At 38.8% G+C, this 22,500-nt stretch overlaps 2 protein-coding genes across 8 annotated transcripts in view; both read left to right on the top strand.

The window, feature by feature from the left end:
* LOC145477807 (uncharacterized) overlaps positions 1-5,562 on the top strand; it is a 7,086-nt gene extending 1,524 nt beyond the window's left edge. Inside the window, exons 1-5 of one of the 4 annotated variants that reach the window (XM_081455645.1) lie at positions 1-1,841; positions 2,877-2,929; positions 3,189-3,263; positions 3,727-3,786; positions 4,344-5,562. The exon at positions 1-1,841 is cut by the window's left edge and continues 1,524 nt beyond it. In XM_081455645.1, coding sequence (XP_081311771.1) covers positions 2,884-2,929; positions 3,189-3,263; positions 3,727-3,786; positions 4,344-5,290 — 1,128 coding nt within the window. In that variant the 5' untranslated portion in view covers positions 1-1,841; positions 2,877-2,883 and the 3' untranslated portion in view covers positions 5,291-5,562. Of the gene's footprint in view, positions 1,842-2,876; positions 2,930-3,062; positions 3,557-3,726; positions 3,787-4,343 lie in introns of all 4 variants that reach the window. The other 3 variants (XM_081455647.1, XM_081455648.1, XM_081455646.1) reach the window with 3 other exon arrangements.
* LOC145477805 (uncharacterized) overlaps positions 1-21,083 on the top strand; it is a 38,139-nt gene extending 17,056 nt beyond the window's left edge. Inside the window, exons 2-6 of one of the 4 annotated variants that reach the window (XM_081455641.1) lie at positions 17,343-17,365; positions 18,412-18,464; positions 18,885-18,959; positions 19,423-19,482; positions 19,711-21,083. In XM_081455641.1, the coding sequence (XP_081311767.1) occupies positions 18,419-18,464; positions 18,885-18,959; positions 19,423-19,482; positions 19,711-20,819 (1,290 nt within the window). In that variant the 5' untranslated portion in view covers positions 17,343-17,365; positions 18,412-18,418 and the 3' untranslated portion in view covers positions 20,820-21,083. Of the gene's footprint in view, positions 1-17,278; positions 17,366-18,411; positions 18,465-18,863; positions 18,960-19,422; positions 19,483-19,710 lie in introns of those variants that run through there. The other 3 variants (XM_081455640.1, XM_081455642.1, XM_081455643.1) reach the window with 3 other exon arrangements.
* The last annotated feature ends 1,417 nt before the right edge of the window (positions 21,084-22,500 follow it).

Genomic DNA, 22,500 nt, shown 5'->3' with positions numbered 1-22,500 from the left:
CTGGCTGAAATGTCCATCGCACTCAGTCTAGATCCCGAGGGAGACCGCCTCTTGTCCGCTTGAGGGTGCTAGACTTCCTGAGGTCTGCTGTTCTCTGGAACTCGCCAACGCAATACAGGACTAGAGACACCCAAACCCCTTCTCGTCCATAGCGCCATTTTGCGTTCTTGGAGTCGCGGAAGTAAATACTCGGCGGACCGCTAACTTTCTAGAGGGCAGCTGACATTTCAGGTTGACATCGTTTTGGTTGCTAACACGTAGCGAGAATGTTGAAGGGTGCGGTCGCCCTTTCAAGAGTTGTATTTATCAATGCAATGCCTGGCGTATTTATCTAGACCCACTTTGACCTGAGCGTATTATACGTCTTCCTCGGTAAATGCATCAGTAACACATTTTAAAAGCAGTAACCACGGTGTAGTTACATTCATGCAGTTTCAAATAATATCGTAATATTATATGCGTAGCATTTTGTACTCAGTGTAAACCGCCAGAAGTATTATAAAATAAAGTGAAAATTGCAAGTAAAGGATGTGGAGGTATTAGTTTTTCTGGCTTTTTATTTCAAAAGGCAATTGACGATTGGAGTGGTTTACAGCATTCTCATTCCCAGAGGCCCTACTCATATTGTTCAGCACCGAGAATGGTCCAGCACCGGAAGTCCGCCATTCACGAACTTCCTGTCAAATCAGGCAAATCTGATTGGCTGTGAATACGAAACGGGTGGGGACGAGGCTGGGCCTCCATCCGTTTTTGTGTTTTATGTGTGTGCTTATGTTTCCAGCGTTTGCTTGGTGAGCCCAAATAGCACGGAGGACAAAGAACACAACGGCCAGGCCTTTTGTATTCTTCGCTAGTCGCAAACCGGGTCACGAAACTTAGAATGATGGAGACAAACAAAGAGAAATGCTCTTCTCTGACTTCTCGGCTGTAATGCATATATATTTTATTAGCCGACTGGGAGGTCCGTATAAAAATACTGTCCGAGGACGAACCAGTACATAGCAAGAGCGCGCGCGAAAACTGTGTTCGCCACCTTAATCTTATAGGTTATTTGGTTTTATCAACTTAGTTGATAATGTGAATTGGCCACCATAAAGGGATTCGAATCTCTTTACGGTGGCCAATTCACATTATCAACCCAGTTGATAAAACGAAATTATCTTGTTATACTCCCCACCTACGCAGCACCACAGTTTCTTTAGAACCTTACCTCCACTTAATCTCATAGGCCCTACAATGTATCAACGAGAGTCTTAATGCGACCAATTTGTATGAGTGTGAGGTAAAGCTGGGAATTAATTGGTTAATAACCCAGTGAAGGTTTTATTTTATTGCCATCATTTTTATTGTTATAATCTTTGAGCGATCCATAGTCCCATGTTTAATTGCAGGGCTGACACAAAGAAAAATTAGCATCATTTCGGGGTCGAGATCACCTCTGGGGCTGTACAGTTTCCCCCAGGATTTTCAACTCCTTCTGTCATCTAAAAATACAGGCATTCCTTGTTTTAGGATTCCTGGCCTTGGTTTTCGGAATTCCGGGTTTCCGGGTATCCGGCATTCCCACTTTTACAGTTTTAGGGGACTTACACATTGACATGAACTTTTTAACGCAGCACTTTTAGAGAGAATGGAAGGAATACTATTCAAAATTTATTTACCTACCTTTTGCTCTCAATGCTTTGGAAACCCTCCGTACAGACCAGGATGCGGTCAGCGGTCTGCCGCTACTCACCATGAGCCGCGAATCCAAGTCACGTGATGTATTTCGGCGGGAACTGGAAAAAGATAGCCTTTCTGGAGAGTTGTTGATTTCTCAGGATTATTTTTATTCCAAACTGGTAAGTATAGTAGCTTTGTTATGAATGTTCTTATCTCCATTTGGATAAAACAGGGTCAGAGCCACTTTGATTGACGATTGACTGATTCCGCTAATGTAGCAAAGCTCTTCAAATTAAGATGCACGTTCGAGAATTGACTTCAGTGCTTCGATGATTTCGAGTAGTTAAATTAGTCATTTCATGTTCAGTTATTAAAATCTTTCTAGGTATTCATGTATAATTATGAACAGCACACCAGTTAATGAAGCCCGGCATAGCCAGACGAATCCAATCGAACTGAATTTCAATCCATGCATTGAGTTCGATCGAAATCGATCGAAATCCAACTCACACAAAAATAATTGGACAATCGAAGTCAATCAAACGTTAATTTGATTTCCGAACTCTTGGGTTTTGTAAAACTGTGGTTGAAAATCAGTAACAAGTCTTTCGAGGCTCGAGCTACTTCCAGTTGAATCCCTTGAAAATTTCATTTTTTCTTCCTTGTTCCTTATAATAAATTCCATTTTCCCCTAGACTTTGTTGTCAAAGTTCCCTTTAGTAGTAGAGATACCCTTCTTTCCTCAAATTAATTCCAAAAATATATCTTGTTCCCCCAAAGACCTGGCAGACCCTTACTTTGGTAGAACACATTTTTTTTTTTTGAGACCACATAATGCGTCAATTTCTGTTTCTTCCCATAACATGATCCTTGTTCTAGTGAATTTATTCACCAAACACAATTGAACATAATCCATTGGATTGTGCTTGATTTTCAGTTTGGTTGCCAAACTCCAGTGAGCACAATCTAATGGATTGTATTCAATTGGGTTCAATTTGTTCAGCTGAGTTCAATTGGTTTGGAAATTGCACTCACACAAAGTTCAGTGTTAAATTTTGATTTGTAATGAAAGGGTTTCTTGAAAGAAGCCCATTAAATAGGGCTGAATGTGAATGTAAGTTGTGTTAATTTCCATTGCTAAAAAACAATTAAATTCTAGTCATCTGGTGAAAAAATAAAAATTAAGTAACAATTTTGATGCTTTCTTTTTGTAGACATGATATGGCTGGTAAAAACAAAGGATCAAATTCCTGCAAAAGAAAGGGAGGTAAGACAAGCATGTTCTCTCTAGCTAGTGTACACTCGCCAAAAAGGCATTTGCAACATGACAAGAAAGTGACCTACGCCTTTAGACTTTTAATTTTTTTTAAAATTTTTTTTTGCCTTCTCTATAACTGCAGTTTAGTTACGAAACACCATGGTACTTAAACCTCTCTCATGAAAACACGACATGAGTACATGTATATGCTAATGATGATGATAGTAATGTATGCATCCTCCATGAGATTATGTGTGATTAAATGCAGGTTCTCCTGAAGAAACTGCAGCAAAGAAGAGAAAGACTGAAACAAAAATATCCAAACAAGCTAAAACAAGGAAAGGTGACTATGATTGATTACGTCTTTGTACAGGGGAGCAAGGATGGTGTAGTGGTGCGAGTGCTTGCCTCACAACAGTGTGGCCTGGGTTTGATTCTGACCTGGTGCCACTTGTGGGTTGAGATTGTTGTTGGTTCTTGTTTTGCTCAGAAGGCTTAAATTTCTCTGGGAACTCTTTTTCTCCTCTCTCCAGAAAAACCAATATTTCCAAATTCCAATTTGACCAGGATAGATGAAGAAGACCTACATGTACAATAAAACAAGCTAAAGCTGATGTGGCTTTGACGCTAAACATTGTAATATATATTAATTGTATTAAGAAAATTTTTGCACTGTTCAAAATCATTTTAGTGACTGGAGGCCTAACACTACAGTCATCAACATTGTGAAATGTCCTGATGCTTTCCATTACAAGTTATCATGTCTGGTAATTGTAATTCTTTGTTTCCATTTCAACTGACTGCAGCTGTTAGCAAGAAGGACAAGGGAAATAATCAAGCTCAAGTTGGCAACCAGAAGAAAAATGGTGACTTTGATTGATTGCTGTAAATTTTCAACATGTAACCCACTGCCCCTGTATGCGGGGCCAATTGCGACTGCCCCTCTGTTCATATACTATTATTGTGAAAAAAGTATGACTTAAAATGCTTTTGCGATTTACACAAAATAAAACTATCGAATTTCTTTAATCTTGCATATTCCACTTGCTATACTCCATAGAAAGGACACTCAATATGGAATGTTATTGTGAAGCTAGGAAAAAGCCAATTAGACATCAGAAAACTAAACTACAAACAGCACCAGTAGTTTGCAGTTTTTTTCAGGTTTGCTCGCATGTCATGAACTTTATTGTGATTGGTCAGTACACAATAAACCTGTCTGAATCAAATCAAGGGTTTGCAGTTTTTTGACTTGCGTAGTCAAAATTGATCCTAGTGCATAAGTACTGCTGTGACTTTCTAACTCATGCTGTTCCTGTTTAGCTAGTTGTTTTCTCATTTCTTTTGATGCCTATAGTTCATTTTGTCAGTGACAAAAACTCCAGAAAACTTTTCAATATCTTTTTTTTTTTTTGTATTTCAGAACATCTGTCAAGCCACATGAATACTAAATCCAACAGATGTACATCAAGTTTGCAAAGACATCTGAAAGTTCACAGTGGCAAGAAATGCTACAAATGCACTCAGTGTAAGAAATGCTTTAGCTACTCATTGAGTTTGAAAAGACACCTAAGGATTCACAGTGGTGAGAAACCCTACAAATGCACTCAGTGTAAGAAATGCTTTAACCGCTCATCGGCTTTGAAAACACACCTAAGGATTCACAGTGGTGAGAAACCCTACAAATGCACTCAATGTGACAAGTGTTTTAACCAATCATCGCATTTGAAAACACACCTAAGGATTCACAGTGGTGAGAAACCCTACAAATGCACTCAGTGTAAGAAATGCTTTAACTCCTCATCGAATTTGAAAACACACCTAAGGATTCACAGTGGTGAGAAACCCTACAAATGCACTCAGTGTGACAAGTGTTTTAACCAAGCATCGCATTTGAAAACACACCTAAGGATTCACAGTGGTGAGAAACCCTACAAATGCACTCAGTGTAAGAAATGCTTTAGCTACTCATCGAGTTTGAAAAGACACCTAAGGATTCACAGTGGTGACAAACCCTACAAATGCACTCAGTGGAAGAAATGCTTTAACCGCTCATGGAATTTGAAAGCACACCTAAGGATTCACAGTGGTGACAAACCCTACAAATGCATTCAGTGTGACAAATGTTTTAACCAATCATCAATGTTGAAACAACATACATGTATGAGGATTCACAGTGGTGACAAACGCTTCAAATGCAACCAATGCCGTAAATGCTTCAAGTATAATAAAACTTTAAAAAGACACAGATGCAGGAAACGTTCCACTGAAGACAGAGAAAATTTCACCTGCTGGATGTGTGGAGAATACTGTCATAATGTATGCGGGATTCTCTTTCACATGTCTGAACATGGTATGCGGAAATCTTGATACTGAGGAAAGTTGGGGTATACTCCTGTTTGAAAAAAATTGTCAAATAGGAATTTATATGATTAATGATCATGACTTGTAGCATTCACAGTGGACCAGTACCTTACCAGATTTTCATTAGCTTTTATATAAATATATTACACAACTGGTTTGAGAATTGTTAAAATCCCAGCCTACATTCGTTTTTATGCATTGTTAGCTCCTGTTTGTCTTTTTTTTATCTTTCTATTATGCTATTTTGTTATTGAAATTAAAAGTACATTTTGATTTAAGAGGCTTTTTTTAAAGAATTTACCCTTGACAGTCAGTCAGTCAGTCAGTCACATAGCATATGAACTATCTTGGTAGTCGGAAAGTTGGGATATTAGATCAGTTACCTTAACATTAGCCTCCAGAGAAAACGTTTATTGGGCTCATCATGGCGTGATGAAGAGATTGCTGTCGCACGTTAAAATATAACTGTAGGTACAAAGTTAAGGAAGACGTCACTTTGTTGTAGTTGATATTGCAATTATTTGGCTGCTTTGGTAAGTTTTCATGACTAGTGTTATATTACATTGTGAGTGCTCAAACCAGGCCACATTGGCTAAATAGCTATTTTTAACTTTGTTCACTTGGGCAGAGTTAATTATGTAATCAAAACGTTAATTGAGAACACAGGCTGGCGATATCTTTTTTTTTTTTTGTAAATAAACCACTGACCTTGAAGAATATAGACAAGAAGTTGTTGATCTTTTGGGAAATTATGTCAATGTTTTTATTAATTAGTTTTGATCTTATTTTTTGAAACAGTTTTAGATTTTGTTCACCAATAAAATGTTACAGGTAAGAGTTTGACATGCAAAATTCCCACACAGGAAACAACACACCCAAGTGAGATAGAATCTAATGGGTGTGGACTGATGAACAATCAACAAAATTTGTATATATAAAAATTATCTTATTGTCTTGAAACCATTAGTCATATAATCAACAAGTTAATTGATTGGATTATAATTCGATGTGAGACATACACATATATATTACCATTATCATTTAGGATCAAAACTAATGAATCATCAAATGAGCAAGTTTTCCAAGAGGTAGGCAACTTCTTGCAACTTTGTTGGGTTTCAGACTTTGTTGTCGAACTGTATTGTTTGCATTCTTTGATTTCAGTGGTTGGTTTACACCAAAAGACAACATCCTTTACTCTTGGTGATGTTCCTAGTGCCCTGGTTGTTTTTCATTGGTATTGAATTATGCTGCATTGAATACTTTGTATTAACCAGGGCTTAATAACTTTTCAAGAAGCTGTGTTTCAGCTGCCAGACACTAACGGCTGTATCATGTTTGATTCACATGTCTCTTTGTAATAATTAAATGACCAGAGAAGGCAGGTTAACATTCTGTCTACTGGCTTGTTTCGTTTTCTTCTTTCCTTGGGTGAAACTTCCGACTGACTTCCCGTAGTCACACTGCATCTCTTAGGGATGGTTTTAAACATTCAAAGCCTCCCAGCGAGAGCAAAGCATCCTGACTCGTCCCCAGGACGTTATTGTAGAAAGGCCTTAGCTAGTCTTCAAGTTTAAAATTATTTCTGTAGAAAAAAAGCATCTTATCGCTTAACCGTAGATAAAACTTTCACTAAGCCTTTATTGTGAGCGCAACAGGCCACACTTGAAGGGTTTAAGGGCGGCAACTGTTGAAATAATTCTATTTTTTGAAGCAGTGGGATTTGGAATATCGTTACCACCCTAATGAAATCGACATTTCCAACGGCCAACAATCACCCTGCTCCAGCGTGATTGACTGATTGATTGATTGATTGATTGATTGATTGATTGATTGATTGATTGATTGATTGATTGATTGATTGATTGATTGATTGATTGATTGATTGATTGGACCACGAACAAAGTCATTTTCTTTACTTTCAAATTCTTGCTGTCATTTGTTGAAATTTCTCGGCTGGCTCAGGTTGAAGTCGTTACACAGGAAAACGTAACATTGTTTATCAGGCGTTAATTCAAGGACTGGCGTTTAAAAACAATGTGAAGCCCCGGACACAGGGTGCAACATTTCGAGCATTTTTTTGCGCAACATTTTTTCTTGCTGAATTCCTGGAATTGTTACGCACAATATTGCAGAAGTAGAATTAGATTCTACTAGTGCGAGTGTAGTTGCAAGTCTTGTTTTGCCCTTCAATATTGCAAGCAGCAATTTCAGTATGGACACAAGATGTAATTGATAGAGACGATATGGGGCACAATGTTGCACCGTGTGTCTGGGCCTTCATTATATATTCGTGATGTTTGTGAATGCCATCTGTCATGTGATATCGGGAAAACAAGTGCAAAAACGACACTAACTGACTCGTCCCCAGGAAAGTCGAGAAACTATTAGCACGTGAAAAAGGTAGCCTGCATAGCTCGGCGGTTTAAGCAATTTGAGCTGGAGCGCACAAATCGGCGAAGCCGCGATGAACTCTCGCAGGCTTCTCGCCGCCTCGCCGCTTTCTTAGCGGGTTCAATTTGCTAAACCGCCAAGCTACGCAGGTTATGAAAAAGGTAAAACGTGTCTGGGAATGAAATTAATTGTACTGTTCACATTTGAAATTTTTAAGTAAAAATGACGGAAAGTAGTTATGTTACTCACGATGCGATGATATTCTGTAAAATGTCTTTTATCGGGTAATCGCTGAAATTACTAGTAACTTGAAAAGTCTGTTGTCACAAGCATTCTAGGCCGTGAACATATCTAGTACACCGATCGTTGCTGAGGGTGGGTTGAGTTTTGAAGATCTTGACTTTTATATCCTCTGAGAAAACGCTAGCATGTGTCGCAGCCGTCCTCCGATCTCCAAAAGAGAAAATAAACAATTCTCCTCTTGCGTGGAGGGCGGCTGTGACACAGGCCAGAAAAACGCGCTCTAGAAATTCAACGTTTAAGTAGTAGAAAGTTGCTTACACCACATTCGTCTTACAAGCCTTGAACATATTTTCTGAATTTTTTAAACAGTATTTCGAAGGTGCTTAGGGATTAGATGTTTCCAAGACTGCACTTTATCTTTTGACGATGTAATATTTTAACATGAACAACAGATAATGACGCAAGATTTTTCTCTCGACAATCTTCAATCCGGCAATATCCATTTCAAGTGTTACCAACTATCTCGGTAGTTGTAGCCTTTGAAAAGGCTACGGCTAGAAGAGTCTGACCGCCAGAAGTGTGGCGGCTCTCGTAAGCTTGTAATTCTCTTCATTTTTCGCAGCTGTTATTGTTTTAGGGCTAGGTGCATTGTTTCTGTTGTTTGTTCTATTGTTCTCTTAAAGGCTATCAAGCCATTCGTGTCAGACCTCACGAGACCTGCTACATCACCCATGACCGCGGCTGGAATGGGGTAGCGATTGGGGCATCGGAGGGGGAGATGTCAATACAACATAATATATACAATACATGAATTTATATAGCGTTCATTTCCAGAGCTCAATGGCGCTTTATATATCAGGGCTGAAAAGTTCAGTACCAAAAGTTATAATGTTTCCTTGCAATTGTGGACCTTATTCCAGACTATTATATATACTCTGTATATAACTCCCTGACATTTTTAACTTTTTAGTTTCAGTAAAAAGCGCATATAAGAACCCAGTGATTTAAGAACCTACAGGCTGAAATTTGGCATTTAAATACTCAGAAATATAAAAACCTGTTCAGCCTGGCAAAGAAAAATAGGTTTTTATACAAAGAAAAAAAAAACACTCCAGTTTTGATGGTCCAAATTCTGGAATTTTATTGTGTGAGAAACTTTTGACAGAAAGTTAAGGTGCCTATTTCTTTGATTTACATTTTTTGGATTTTCACTAGCAATATGTTTTCCATAAAGCTACAGTGCAATATAGACCATTTAAAATCTAAATATGTTATAAAATAAAATATAGAAATGTACTGGCAAGCAGTTTTGTTGTTGAAAATACAAGTTCTAAACTATTATGTACTAATAAATATATTAACTACTATTAAAATGGAGTAAATAATGTGTTGCTGCTATGGAAAAAGTTACCGAAAGAATGGCTGAATTATTTAAGTCCCTTGAGTATGGTAGGAATCACTAGTTTTATACGACAGCATTCAAAGATGACAGGATACGTTCAAAGACAAACTAGTTGAAGAGATTCCTGTTACACGTTAAAATGTTACTGTAGATAAAACGAACATTTTAGGTTTACATTTAAGGTGCGTCTCTTTGGGTTGATCTGGATCAGGATCAGTGATCCAATCACTCGGATCATGGTATATCAAATGAAAGACGAATCCATTCTGGTCACGGATTACTCGGCTCCTTTTATGCACCATGATCAGAATGATCTTGGATCATTGGTCAACTTGATCCTAGCCTGTAGAGCAGGAGGATTAGAGGGGTAGAGAGCGAAACGCGATACACGAGCGCAGAGCACTCATGGTCGCGCTCCGCGCTCGTGTATCACCAGGGCGGAAAAAGGCCGGGTACATATAAGCGCCCTGTGTATCACACTTCGCGGTACTTGATCATGAGCGATCACCGCGCGGGCCTCACCACAGGATTCCTGCTCGGCCCGCCAAACGGGAGATAATACGCAGTCATTGTATGTCTTCAAATCCATTTACAGTGTTGTGCGTTTTTTCCATGTTAGCCTGCAGAACAGGCGTAACTTTTTTGCGTATTTTATGCGAACAGAGGCGAAAGCGAGGCGAGCGCGAAGGGCGAGTGGCGCGCGAGGGAAAGGGCGCGAAAAAATTAACGTGTTATTTTTTCGCGCTTTTCCCCTCGCGCGCGACTCGCGCTTCGCTCTCGCCTCGCTTTCGCCTCTTTTTGCCTAAAATGCGCGAAAATATTACGCCTGTTCTGCACGCTATTCCACGCGTTGTATCATATCATTCTTTGCTGTTTCTCGTTTTCTGGTTGCAGGGTGTCACTTGATCGCTTATTTGTGTCCACGTAAGCAGTTGAACTAGTAATTCTAAACCTTTTCGCAACAATGCTTTATCGAAAATCGATTTAGAAATCTGCTTCACCTTTCAGCTGCTTGTCGACCCGCTCTTGTGCTCGCAGGTTTCTCATGTTTCGTCAACAAGCTGATATCAAACTGTTTGTTTTAGCGCAGTTGTAGCTTTTATCGATACATTCTTAGCATACTCCTGTCCTGTAGTAACATGAAATAATGCGCCGTTGAATGAGATCAATGGAGGTTTGGACAACATAACACAGGGCTCGATTTCCTCGGCTATGTCGGGTCTGAACTTCAGGATTAAGGACAGAGAGTCAGTTTTATATTGCATGAAGATGCAATTAACTTCGAACTTCCGCTAAAGTGTACTCAGAGAACTTAGCAGTACCAGAGATGCTAACAGTACTTTCTGCAGTTGTATGCCCTGAATTAGCTGTGCTTCATTTGTTAAAATCAACATTTCTAAGTAACAGTTGGCCGGTTCAGTTTAGGACCACTTCATATATGTCTCGTCAACCGGGCTGGCTCGGTTTCTGAGATCTCGCCTTGCCACTCTTTTCTTCGTAAAAATGTCAATGTGTTCATATGAGAAGTTTAGCTGGCCTTGTTACTGAGATCTGAGTTTCTGCAACCAAGATCTTGATTACATGGATGTTAAACTTATCATTTGGTGTTAGGTCCTTTATATCACATCTGGTTCACGCAAAATTAATTTTTTATCGATTTTAATTTCTTTGGTTGTTGTTTCTATGGAAATATCAAATATCAACACTGCAATCCATTTCGAACGACTGCCGGTTGTAAGGTTAATATCAATTGGGTGAAAGCAAGTGTGGTAAAAAGCTCATTAAAAATGTTTGGTATGGTCCAAAATAACTGTATCTGGGCATTCCACTCTGATGAGTTTCTGTGCTCCTCTACCCAAAGTAGAAGTCCACTGTGCTAACGATGCTCTCAATCAGATGTAATGCCTGGTAACTGTAGTTCTATTGTTCCAGGTACACCTCGGAAGAAGGGAAACACTCAAGCTACAATGAACAAACAGGAGAAAGGTGACTGTGATTGATTGCTACACATACAAACCTCTTAGAGGCTAATAATACTTGGCATATTGTGCAAAACTGAACTGAACAGGAGTTAGATACAATGCACCAGTGATGGTAACATGAGAAAACACTTTGATCATGAAAATTCTAAAACATTCCCACTGTTCTACTGATGCTATATATTTCAAAAGTTAGCGTGTCTAGTAATGGTGATGTCTGTTCATGTGTTGTACTGACTCCAGGAGTTTCTCACGAAATAGATAACAAGAAACCACCAGCCAAGGCAACAAAACTGGAGAAAAGGACTGAAGGTGATTGCTATTTATGACTTCTTAATGTGGTACAGTTTTAAAGTTAAACCCACTGCCCCTGCTGTGGGCCAAATTCGAACTCAATAGCAATTACTGTCTCGAGATAACCAAGAACTCCCATGACACCTTGAGCATTTAAACATGCAGATTAAAGCTCTCTTAAAGTCTTGGAAGAGCACAGGTAGATAGAGACCAAGGTAGCACCTTAAGGTAGAGCCCCATACCTTAGAAAATTTGGTAACCCATCGATCTAAAAAAATTTGGGTGTCACGTGACTGTCCGTATGTACGTCCGTACGCCAAGCCCCATACCTTGAAAATTAAGAGGGTAGCACCATTACCATAGGTACATCTTTGATATTGGACATCCATGCTATGATTAATTGTCAGCTGTCAAAACAAGGTATCCGCTCACCAGTATCATGTGACCATATCATGGGCCCAGGTTAAGAGTTCGCATGTCTTTTTAAAGTTGACCTCCGACGAGGTACTGTTTTTTTTTTATTGGAGCACAAGTTGAGTTTTCTAAACTGTAATTTGTTTGTACTGGCAAACTCTTTTTCGGTTTTGCTCAAAGAAGGTGTGCCTAAGAATGACGAATTAGTACGACTGGGTACGAGTATCGGCGACAAGCGGACCCAACTTGGTCGTCGATTAAAAATCGAAGAGCTATTTCTTCAAGCCCTATGTAGAAATTTTGATTCACACTATGAAAGGGTGTTTCGGATGCTGTTATATTAGACACAACAGCGCGGTTCTGCCGCAACATATAAGTCTTTATCTGATGCTTTAAAGCACAAGCTGGTGAAACGAAAAGACTTGGCGGAGAAGTATTGCTTCAAGCAACAGTAATCGTGCCAGTGAATATGACGAAAGAACCGTTATTTTATTTGTATAGAAAACTTCGTGTATGCGAAGCACACGTCTTTGTATCAGTATTGAAAATATTTGCCTAAGACGTGATAAAATACATCTCAGACGATATAGTTGTGATGTTAAATGTACATATGATAAAATTCATCTCAGACGTTTTAGTTGTGATGTAAAATGTCATGGCCATGGGTCATGGGCTCGATTCCTATCCAGTACTCAGATTTTTTCTTAGTCCCACACTCGTGTCATGTTGATCAGATCACTTTTCACATTTGATTACCGAGCTTAAAATTCACCATCTTTATTCACTTATCACACTCACGATGAGTTCGACAGTGGTGACCCTAGCAGTATGCAGGACGCATGTCACATATGGACTCAGTTAAATGAAGTTGCTTCCCATGAGCTCTCGTAGATCAGTGGATAGAGCGCCCGCCCGGTGTTCAGGAGGTCATGGGCTCGATTCCTGTCGAGAACTCAGATTTTTTCTGTCTCACGCTCCTGTGATGTTAATCAGTTCACTTTTCACATTTTATTACTGAGCTTAAAATTCACCATCTCCAATTACTTATGAACTATACCTTATCAGTCAACGTACTGGCTGAAATGTCTATCGCACTAAGTCTAAATCCCGAGGGAGATCGCCTCTTGTCTGCCTGAGAGTGCTAGAATGCCTGCAGTCTGCTGTTCTCTCGAACTCGCCAACGCAATACAGGACCAGAGACGCCCAAACTCCTTCTCGTCCATAGCGCCATTTTGCGTTCTTGGATCGAGTCGCGGAAGTGAATGCTCGGCGGGCCGCTAACTTTCTAGAGGGCGGCTGACATTTCAGGTTGACATCGTTGTGGTTGCTAAACTCCGAGAAAACATGCAGCGAGAATGTTGTAGGGCGCTGTCGCCCTTTCAAGAGCTGTATTTATCAATGCGTAAGGTAATAATCTACACCCACTTTAACCTAAGCGTATAAAATGTCTTCCTCGGTAAATGCATCAGTAACGCATTTAAGCAGAAACCACAGTGTAGTTAGATTCATGCAGTTTTAAATAATAAGGTAAAATTATATGCGTAGCATCTTGTACCCAGTGTAAACCGCCAGAAGTAGTATAAAATAAAGTGAAAATTTCAAGTAAAGGTTGTGGAGGTATTAGTTTTTCTGGCTTTTTAATTCAAAAGGCCATTGACGATTGGAATGGTTTACAGCATTCTCGTCCCCAGAGACCCTAGTCCTATTGGTCAGCACCGAGAATGGTCCAACACCGGAAGTCCGCTATGCACGGACTTCCTGTCAAATCTGGCAAATCTGACTGGTTGGGAATACGATACGAGTGGGGACGAGATTGGGCCTCCATCCGTTTTTGTGTTTTATGTGTGTGGTTATGTTTCCAGCGTTTGCCTGGTGAGCCCAAATAGCACGGACGACAAAGAACACAACGGCCAGGCATTTCAGTTGTATTCTTCGGCAGCCGCAAACCGGGTCGAGAAGCTTAGAATGATGGAGACAAAGAAAAAGAAGTGCTCTTCTCTGACTCCTCGGCTGTAATGCATATATATTTTAAAAGCCGACTGGGAGGTCCGTATAAAAATGCTGTCCGAGGACGAACCAGTACATAGCAAGAGCGCGCGCGAAAACTGTGTTCGCCACCTTAATCTTATAGGTAATTTGGTTTTATCAACTGGGTTGATAATGTGAATTGGCCCGGTGGCCAATTCACATTATAAACCCAGTTGATAAAACCAAATTATTTTGTCATACTCTCCCCCGACACAGCACCATAGTTTCTTTAGAACCTTACTGCCCCTTAATCTTATAGGCCCTATCAACGAATGCGACCCACTTTGTAAGAGTGTGCGGTAAAGCTGGGAAATAATTGGCTAATAACGCAGTGAACGCTTAATTTTATTACCATCATTTTAATTGTTATAATCTTTGAGCGATCCATAGTCCCATGTTTAATTGCCATTCAATAAATTCGTCGGGGATCATTTCAGGGCTGACACAAAGAGAAATTAGGATCATTTCACACCAATACTAAGGAGCTTACATTGGTTGCCAGTTCATTTTAGGATTATTTTCAAAATATTTTTATTAACTTACAAAGCGCTGAATGGACTGGCCCCTGATTACATTAGAGACCTACTGCGATTTAACATTTCTGGTCGCACACTAAGATCTTCAAACAACAGGTTGCTTGATGTGCCTAGAGCAAATCTTAAAACGGATGGTGAAAGGGCTTTTTCCGTGGCGGCACCAAGGCTCTGGAATAAACTACCCCTCCAGATTAGACTTTCATCATCAGAGGCAGTTTTTAAGGCTAATCTTAGGACTTATCTTTTTAAGCGTGCATTTGATTTGTAGTTATTACTTTTTATTTGTAGCCTAATTGTGTTATATAGCGTATTTAATTTTTAGGATTTTAACTTTTAGGATTTAGGATTTTAGGTTTTTAAAGAATTAGGATTTTAATTTTAGGATTTTAAACTTAGGATTTTAATTTTAAAGTATTGTAAAGCGCCATGAACAATTAGTGGAAAATGGCGCTATATAAATGTATATTTGTTTATTTATTTATTTATTTATTTATTTATTTATTTCGGGGTCGAGATCATCTTAGGGGCTGTACAGCTCCCCCAGCATTTTCAGCTCCCTTTGTCATCTAAAAATACAGGGATTCTTGTTTTAGGATTCCGGGCCTTGGTTTTCAGATTTCCGGGTTTCTGGGTTTCCGGCATTCCTTCTTTTACAGTTTTAGGAGAATTGCACATTGACATGAACTGTTTAACGCAGCACTTTTAGAGAAAACGGAAGGAATACTATTCAAACTTTATTTACCTACCTTTTGGTCTCAGTGTGGAAACTGTCCGTACAGAAGAGTGAACATCACAAGAAAACAACCTTCTTGAAACAGAAAACATGGCCGCCACTGCCTCTGCCACAGTGCTTTGGGTATCCCGTGTTCAGTGGCCTGGGTACTCCCAATAGGGATACCCAAAGCACTGAAAGCGTTAAATACCACAGACTGGGGAAAGTGAAATCATCCATAATTCTACTCAAAATCCATTTATCTTATTAGGAAGCTTTGTCTTAATTACTGAAAGCTTTCTTAATCTTGATATAACATATAATGTCGCTGAAAAGAGTCGCAATTTATAACAGACTGCCTGATCCGAGTCCGCAATATAAAGACATACAAAACCGATTCACGAGCTAAAGTTCCTTTATGAACATGCGCTTGCTGTCTATGGATAACCCTTGATATGGACGTTATTTTAAACGAGAAAGGCGCGTTGTAAACCTCGGATAGTTCGGCGATTGAATTTAATCAATATGCGAGCGAACACACTGAGATAACCGGCGTTACGCAACATGCACACTGTTACTGACTTCTGTGTATGTTGCCTGTCTGAAATAAACTTTGTCTTAGGGTGCGTTAAGATTGCATTCATTCATCGAAGATTGCATTCTTAAATCCGAAAGAATCCGAAAACGGATTTTGCGTTTCTTTACTAAACAGATCGATCCAAGATCTCTCGGATCATGGTGCGTCAAAGGTAGATTTTGCCGGGGGACAATTCTCTATGCCTTTAAAGGATTTTTTGGTTTGTTTCGGAAACAAATCCCGCCCCCCCTCGAAAAAAAAAAAAGCCAAAATAAATATAAACAAAGTAGACAAGGCTTTAAATCTTCGGACATAGGGAAACAAATATATAAAAGTAGGGATACCCCACTAACTGTTGGCTTGTAATAATTTCTTTAGTTCAGGGTAGTTAAATCGACCGCTGTTTTAAAGGCAAAGTAAACTTACAAAGAGGAAAGGCATTCAAGGGAGGAAAGGACTAGAAATGACAAAAGGTAAGGGATACTTAAATCCCTTGTGATATGGGTAACCCGCTCCAGAGCGTTTGTTTGTCCTCGTTTCTTTAATTCATGCCAGGGTAGCCAAATCGACCGAAGATTAAAAGGTAAAGCGGCAAACTTACAAAGACGAAAGCCATTGTTATAAGGAAAGGGCTGAAATTGTCAAAATATAAGGGATACCCAAATCCCTAGTGATACCGGTATCCCCTTCAGAGAGTTTCTTAATTATCTTTTCTTTAATTCAGGGTACCCGAATCAACCGAAGACGAAAAGGAAAAGCAAACTTGCAAACTGACTAAAGTCATTCAAGGGAGAAAAGGACTAGAAATGCTAAATTCTAACAGGAGCCATAATCGGGGACGGAGACCGTAAGTCTTGGGATCCGCTCCTGATTCTAAGGGATACCCAAATCCCTAGTGATATGGGTATCCCTTTCCAATAAGTTTGTTTGCTATCGTATCTTTAATTCAGGGTAGCCACGAAATCGACAGAAGACGAAAATGAAAAGAAAACCTACAAAGACAAAAGTCATTCAAGGGAGAAAAGGACTAGAAATGCTAAATTGTAAGGGACACCTAAATCCCTAGTAATATCGGCGTATCCCTTTCCAATATGTTTATTTGTTATCGTTTCTTTTCAGCTACATATTGTGTTTATATCAAGCTATAACGCTTTAATTTCTTGAGACAAAACTTCGTAAGAAGATGATTAGGTTTTGAGCAGACTTGTGGACGATTTCACTTGCCCCAGTGTTAAGCTTTCAGTGTTTTGGTTATCCCCAGTGGGGATACCCAAGACACTAGGGATTTGGGTTCGGCCGTACCCAAAACTCGAGGATACCCAAATCACTGTGACACCGCTGTCCAATAGGCATGCGGTCAGCGGTTTCCCGCCACTGAACATGAACCACGGATCCAAATCACGTGATGCATTTCGGCGGGAACTGGAAAAAGATAGACTTTCTGGAGAATAAGCACATCGAAGGAGTTGTTGATTTCTCAGGATTATTTTTATTCCAAACTAGTAAGTATAGTAGCTTTGTTATGAATGTTCTTATCTCCGTTTAGATAAAACAGGGTCAGAGCCACTTTGATTGACGATTGACTGATTCAGCTGATCTAGCAAAGCTCTTCAAATTAAGATGCACGTTCGAGAATTGACTTCAGTGCTTCGATGATTTCGGGTAGTTAAATTAGTCATTTCATGGTCAGTTATTAAAATCTTTCTAGGTATTCATGTATAATTATGAACAGCACGCCAGTGAATGAAGCCCGGCATAGCTAGTCGAACCCAATCGAACTGAGTTTCAATCCATGGATTGAGTTCGATCGAAATCGATTGAAATCCAACTCACACAAAAATATTTGGGCAATCGAAGTCAATCAAACGTTAATTTGATTTCCGAACTCTTGGGTTTTGTAAAACTGTGGTTGAAAATCAGTAACAAGTCTTTCGAGGCTCGAGCTACTTCCAAAGGGGGTACTATGTTCCCTTGATCCCTTGAAAATTTCATTTTTTCTTCCTTGTTCCCCATAATAAATTCCATTTTCCCATAGACTTTTTTGTCAAAGTTCCCTTTAGTAGTACAGATACCCTTGTTTCCTGAAATTAATTCCAAAAAATATATCTTGTTCCCTGGAGATAAAGTGATCATGTTCACTTGTTCCCCCAAAGACCTGGAAGACCCTTACTTTGGTAGAACACATGTATTTTTTGTGTGTTTTTGAGACCACATAATGCATCATTTTCTATTTCTGCCCATAACATGATCTTTGTTGAAGTGAATTTATTCACTGAACTTCGGTTACGCAGTTGAACGTAATCCATTGGATTGTGCTTGATTTTGAGTTTGGTTGCCAAACTCGATTGGTTTGGAAATCATACTCACCCAAAGTTCAGTGTTTGATTTTGATTTTTAATCAAAGGGCATCTTGAAAGAAGCCCACAAAAGAGGGCTGAATGTGCATGTAAGTTGTCTTAATTTGAATCATTAAAAAAAAAAATTAAATTTTAGTCATCCGGTGAACGAATAAAAATTAAATCACAATTTTGATGCTTTCTTTTTGTAGACATGATATGGCTGGTAAAAACAAAGGATCAAATTCCCGGAAAAGAAAGGGAGGTAAGACAAGCCTTTTCTCTCTGATACGTACACTCACGAAAAAGGCATTTGCAATATGAGGAGAAAGTGACAAGCGTCTTTACGCTTTTAATTTTTTTTTTGTGCATATATATATTTTTTTGCCTTTCCTTTTTCTCCTTTTGACCTTCTACTGGTCCTGCTTCCACTTGAAGAATTCCCAAGAAAGCAACATCAAGACGGGAAATTCTTAGCAGAGAATAGCCAAGTTTAAATGAGGGAAATTTTGTTCGGAGTTTTTCACTCATATTTCTAAGCATTTTTGTGCATATTCATGCTCAATTGCACCAATTTTATAACAGTGTCCCCAATTATGTAGTCACCTAGCTAAATACCCTGACACTTAATGACGATGATAGTAATGTATGCATCCTCCATGAGATTGTGTGTGATTAAATGCAGGTGCTCCTGAAGAAACTGCAGCAAAGATGAGAAAGACTGGAACAAAAATATCCAAGCAAGCTAAAACAAGGAAAGGTGACTATAATTGATTACGCCTTTTTACAGGGGAGCAGGGATGGTGTAGTGGTGTGAGCGCTTGCCTCACAGCAGTGTGGCCTGGGTTTGATTCAGACCAGGTGCCAAATGTGGGTTGAGTTTGTTGTTGGTTCTTGTTTTGCTCAGAAGGCTTTAATTTCTCTGGGAACTCTTTTTCTCCTCTCTCCAGAAAAACCAACATTTCCAAATTCCAATTTGACCAGGGCAGATCAAGAAGACCTACATGTACAATAAAACCACCTAAGGCTGATTTGGCTTTGTCTCTCAATATTGTGACATATTTTACTTTTGTGAAGAAAATTTTTGCACTGTTCAAACTCAATACAGCGGCTGGGGGCCTAACACTACAGTCATTAAAATTAAGAAATGTCCTAATGCTTTCCAGTACAAGTTATTATGTTTGGTAATTGTAATTTTTTGTTTCCATCTCAACTGACTGCAGCTGTTAGCAAGAAGGACAAGGGAAATAATCAAGCTAAAGTTGGCAACCAGAAGAAAAAAGGTGACTTTGATTGATTGATGTAAATTTTTTAACATAAAACCTACTGCCCCTGTTTTTTGACTTGCATAGTCAAAATTGATCCTAATGCATAAGTATTGCTGTGACTGTCTAACTCATGTGTTCCTGTTTAGCTAGTTGCTCTCTGATTTCTTTTGATGCTTATAGCTCATTTTGTCAGTGACAAAAACTCCAGAACACTTTTCAATATCTTTTTTTTTTGTATTTCAGAAAATCTACCAAGCCACATCAATAGTAGATCCAACAGATGTACATCAAGTTTGAAAAGAGATCTGAAAGTTGACAGTGGCAACAAACCGTACAAATGCACTCAGTGTAAGAAATGTTTTAACTACTCATCGCATTTGAAAAGACACCTAAGGATTCACAGTGGTGAGAAACCCTACAAATGTACTCAGTGTACGAAATGCTTTAACTCCTCATCGAATTTGAAAAGACACCTAAGGATTCACAGTGGTGAGAAACCCTACAAATGCACTCAGTGTAAGAAATGCTTTACCTGCTCATCGAATTTGAAAACACACCTAAGGATTCACAGTGGTGAGAAACCCTACAAATGCACTCAGTGTAAGAAATGCTTTAACTCCTCATCGAATTTGAAAACACACCTAAGGATTCACAGTGGTGAGAAACCCTACAAATGCACTCAGTGTACAAAACGCTATAACTGCTCATCGGATTTGAAAAGACACCTAACGATTCACAGTGGTGAGAAACCCTACAAATGTACTCAGTGTAAGAAATACTTTAACTGCTCATCAGATTTGAAAACACACCTAAGGATTCACAGTGGTGAGAAACGCTACAAATGCACTCAGTGTAAGAAATGTTTTAACTGCTCATCGCATTTGAAAAGACACCTAAGGATTCACAGTGGTGAGAAACCCTACAAATGCACCCAGTGTAAGAAATGTTTTAACAGCTCATCGCATTTGAAAAGACACCTAAGGATTCACAGTGGTGAGAAACCCTACAAATGCACTCAGTGTAAGAAAGGTTTTAACTGCTCATCGCATTTGAAAAGACACCTAAGGATTCACAGTGTTGAGAAACCCTACAAATGCACTCAGTGTGACAAATGTTTTAACCAATCATCAATGTTCAAAGAACATATGAGGACTCACAGTGGTGACAAATGCTTCAAATGCGAGCAATGTGGTAAATGCTTCAAGTATAATAAGACTTTAAAAAAACACAGATGCAGGAAATGTTCCACTGAAGACAGAGAAAATTTCACCTGCTGGATGTGTGGAGAATACTGTCATAATGTATGCGGGATTCTCTTTCACATGTCTGAACATGGTATGCGGAAATCTTGATACTCAGGAAAGTTGGGGTATACTCCTGTTTGAAAAAAAAGTCAAATAGGAATTTATATGATTAATGATCATGACTTGTAGCATTCACAGTGGACCAGTACTTTACCAGATTTTCATTAGCTTTAATCTAAATAAATTACACAACTGGTTTTAGAATTCTTAAAATCCCAGCCTACATTAGTTCTTATGCATTGTTAGTTCCTGTTTGTCTTATTTGTAATCTTTCTATTATTCTGTTTTGTTATTGAAATTAAATGTACATTTTGATTTAAGAGGCTTTTTTCCAAGAATTTACCCTTGACAGTCAGTCAGTCAGTCAGTCAGTCAGTCACATAGCATATGAACTATCTTGGTAGTTGGAAAGTTGGGATATTAGATCAGTTACCTTAACATTAGCCTCCAGCGAAAACGTTTATTGGGCTAATCATGGCGTGATGAAGAGATTGCTGTTGCACGTTAAAATATAACCGTAGGTACAAAGTTAAGGAAGACGTCACTTTGTTGTAGTTGATATTGGAATTATTTGGCTGCTTTGGTCAGTTTTCACGACTAGTGTTATATTAAATTGTGAGTGCTCAAACCGGGTTACATGGGCTCAATAGCTATTTTTAACTTTGTTCACTTGGGCGGAGTTAATTATGTAATCAAAACATTAATTGAGAACAGAGGCTGGCGATATCTTTTTTTTGTAAAGGAACCACTGATTTTGAAGAATATAAACAAGAAGTTGTCGACTTTTCGCGAAACAATGTCAATGTTTTTATTAATTAGTTTTGATCTTATTTTTTGAAACAGTTTTAGACTTTGTCGGCCAATAAAATGTTACAGGTAAGAGTTTCACATGCAAAATTCCCACAAAGGAAACAAAACACCCAAGTGAGATAGAATCTAAAGGGTGTTGACCGATGAACAATCAACACAATTTGTATATATAAACATAGGCACGCAAGGCGTGCAGGAGTTATTTTTTTGTGTGAAGTGTCGGAGATAGAAGCATTCATGGTACAGTAATGATTTGGTTAATTTGACAAGTTTTTATGGTTGCGATGTTACATCGGTCATGGTACGATAGTTAAATAGTAAGCCATAAAATGTTTGACTGTACAAACTACAGTAATCTGACACGTCTCCAGATTAATGTAGATGCCATCTGATTTTCTAACAGGAAATTTGATTCGTTCTTTGATACAACCCGCACTGTGATTTGTGTGACACGCGCACATGCATAACTCCCTCTCTCACCGATCACATAACCCTTCCAACCCCAAGAGGAATTCTTGCTCAGAAATACTCAAGTTAATTTAGAGACTTTTTTGCATTTTATACGAGTCGTAAGTTTACCTTTTTACACAACACAACACAACTTCGCCGAAAATAGAAAGAAAGAGAAAAAAAACCTCTGAGACGTTGAAAGTCTGATTTAATTAAACTGCACTTTAACGTGGTGCTGCGCAGTCTTCAAAGAACATTTAAACAGTTTTCATACTTTTTACCTCTAAAAATATCGGACTGAAATGAATGTCATCAAATAAAACTATTGAACTGCTACTGCAGAGACTTAAAAACCGTGCAGAAACGAAAGCTCTCTTTTTGGTTTAATATCCTGGAAACAATAGCCGATAACTTGTCAGCTCTAATTGAATTTACTCCCATGTAAAAACAAAAGTGTTAAGTTACCTTT

This window comes from Orbicella franksi, chromosome 2 (genome assembly GCF_964199315.1).
Source record: "Orbicella franksi chromosome 2, jaOrbFran1.1, whole genome shotgun sequence".
Lineage (NCBI taxonomy): Eukaryota > Metazoa > Cnidaria > Anthozoa > Scleractinia > Merulinidae > Orbicella > Orbicella franksi.
The sequence above is the reverse complement of the archived record's forward strand: the minus strand, read 5'-3'. Positions and strand labels throughout refer to the sequence as shown.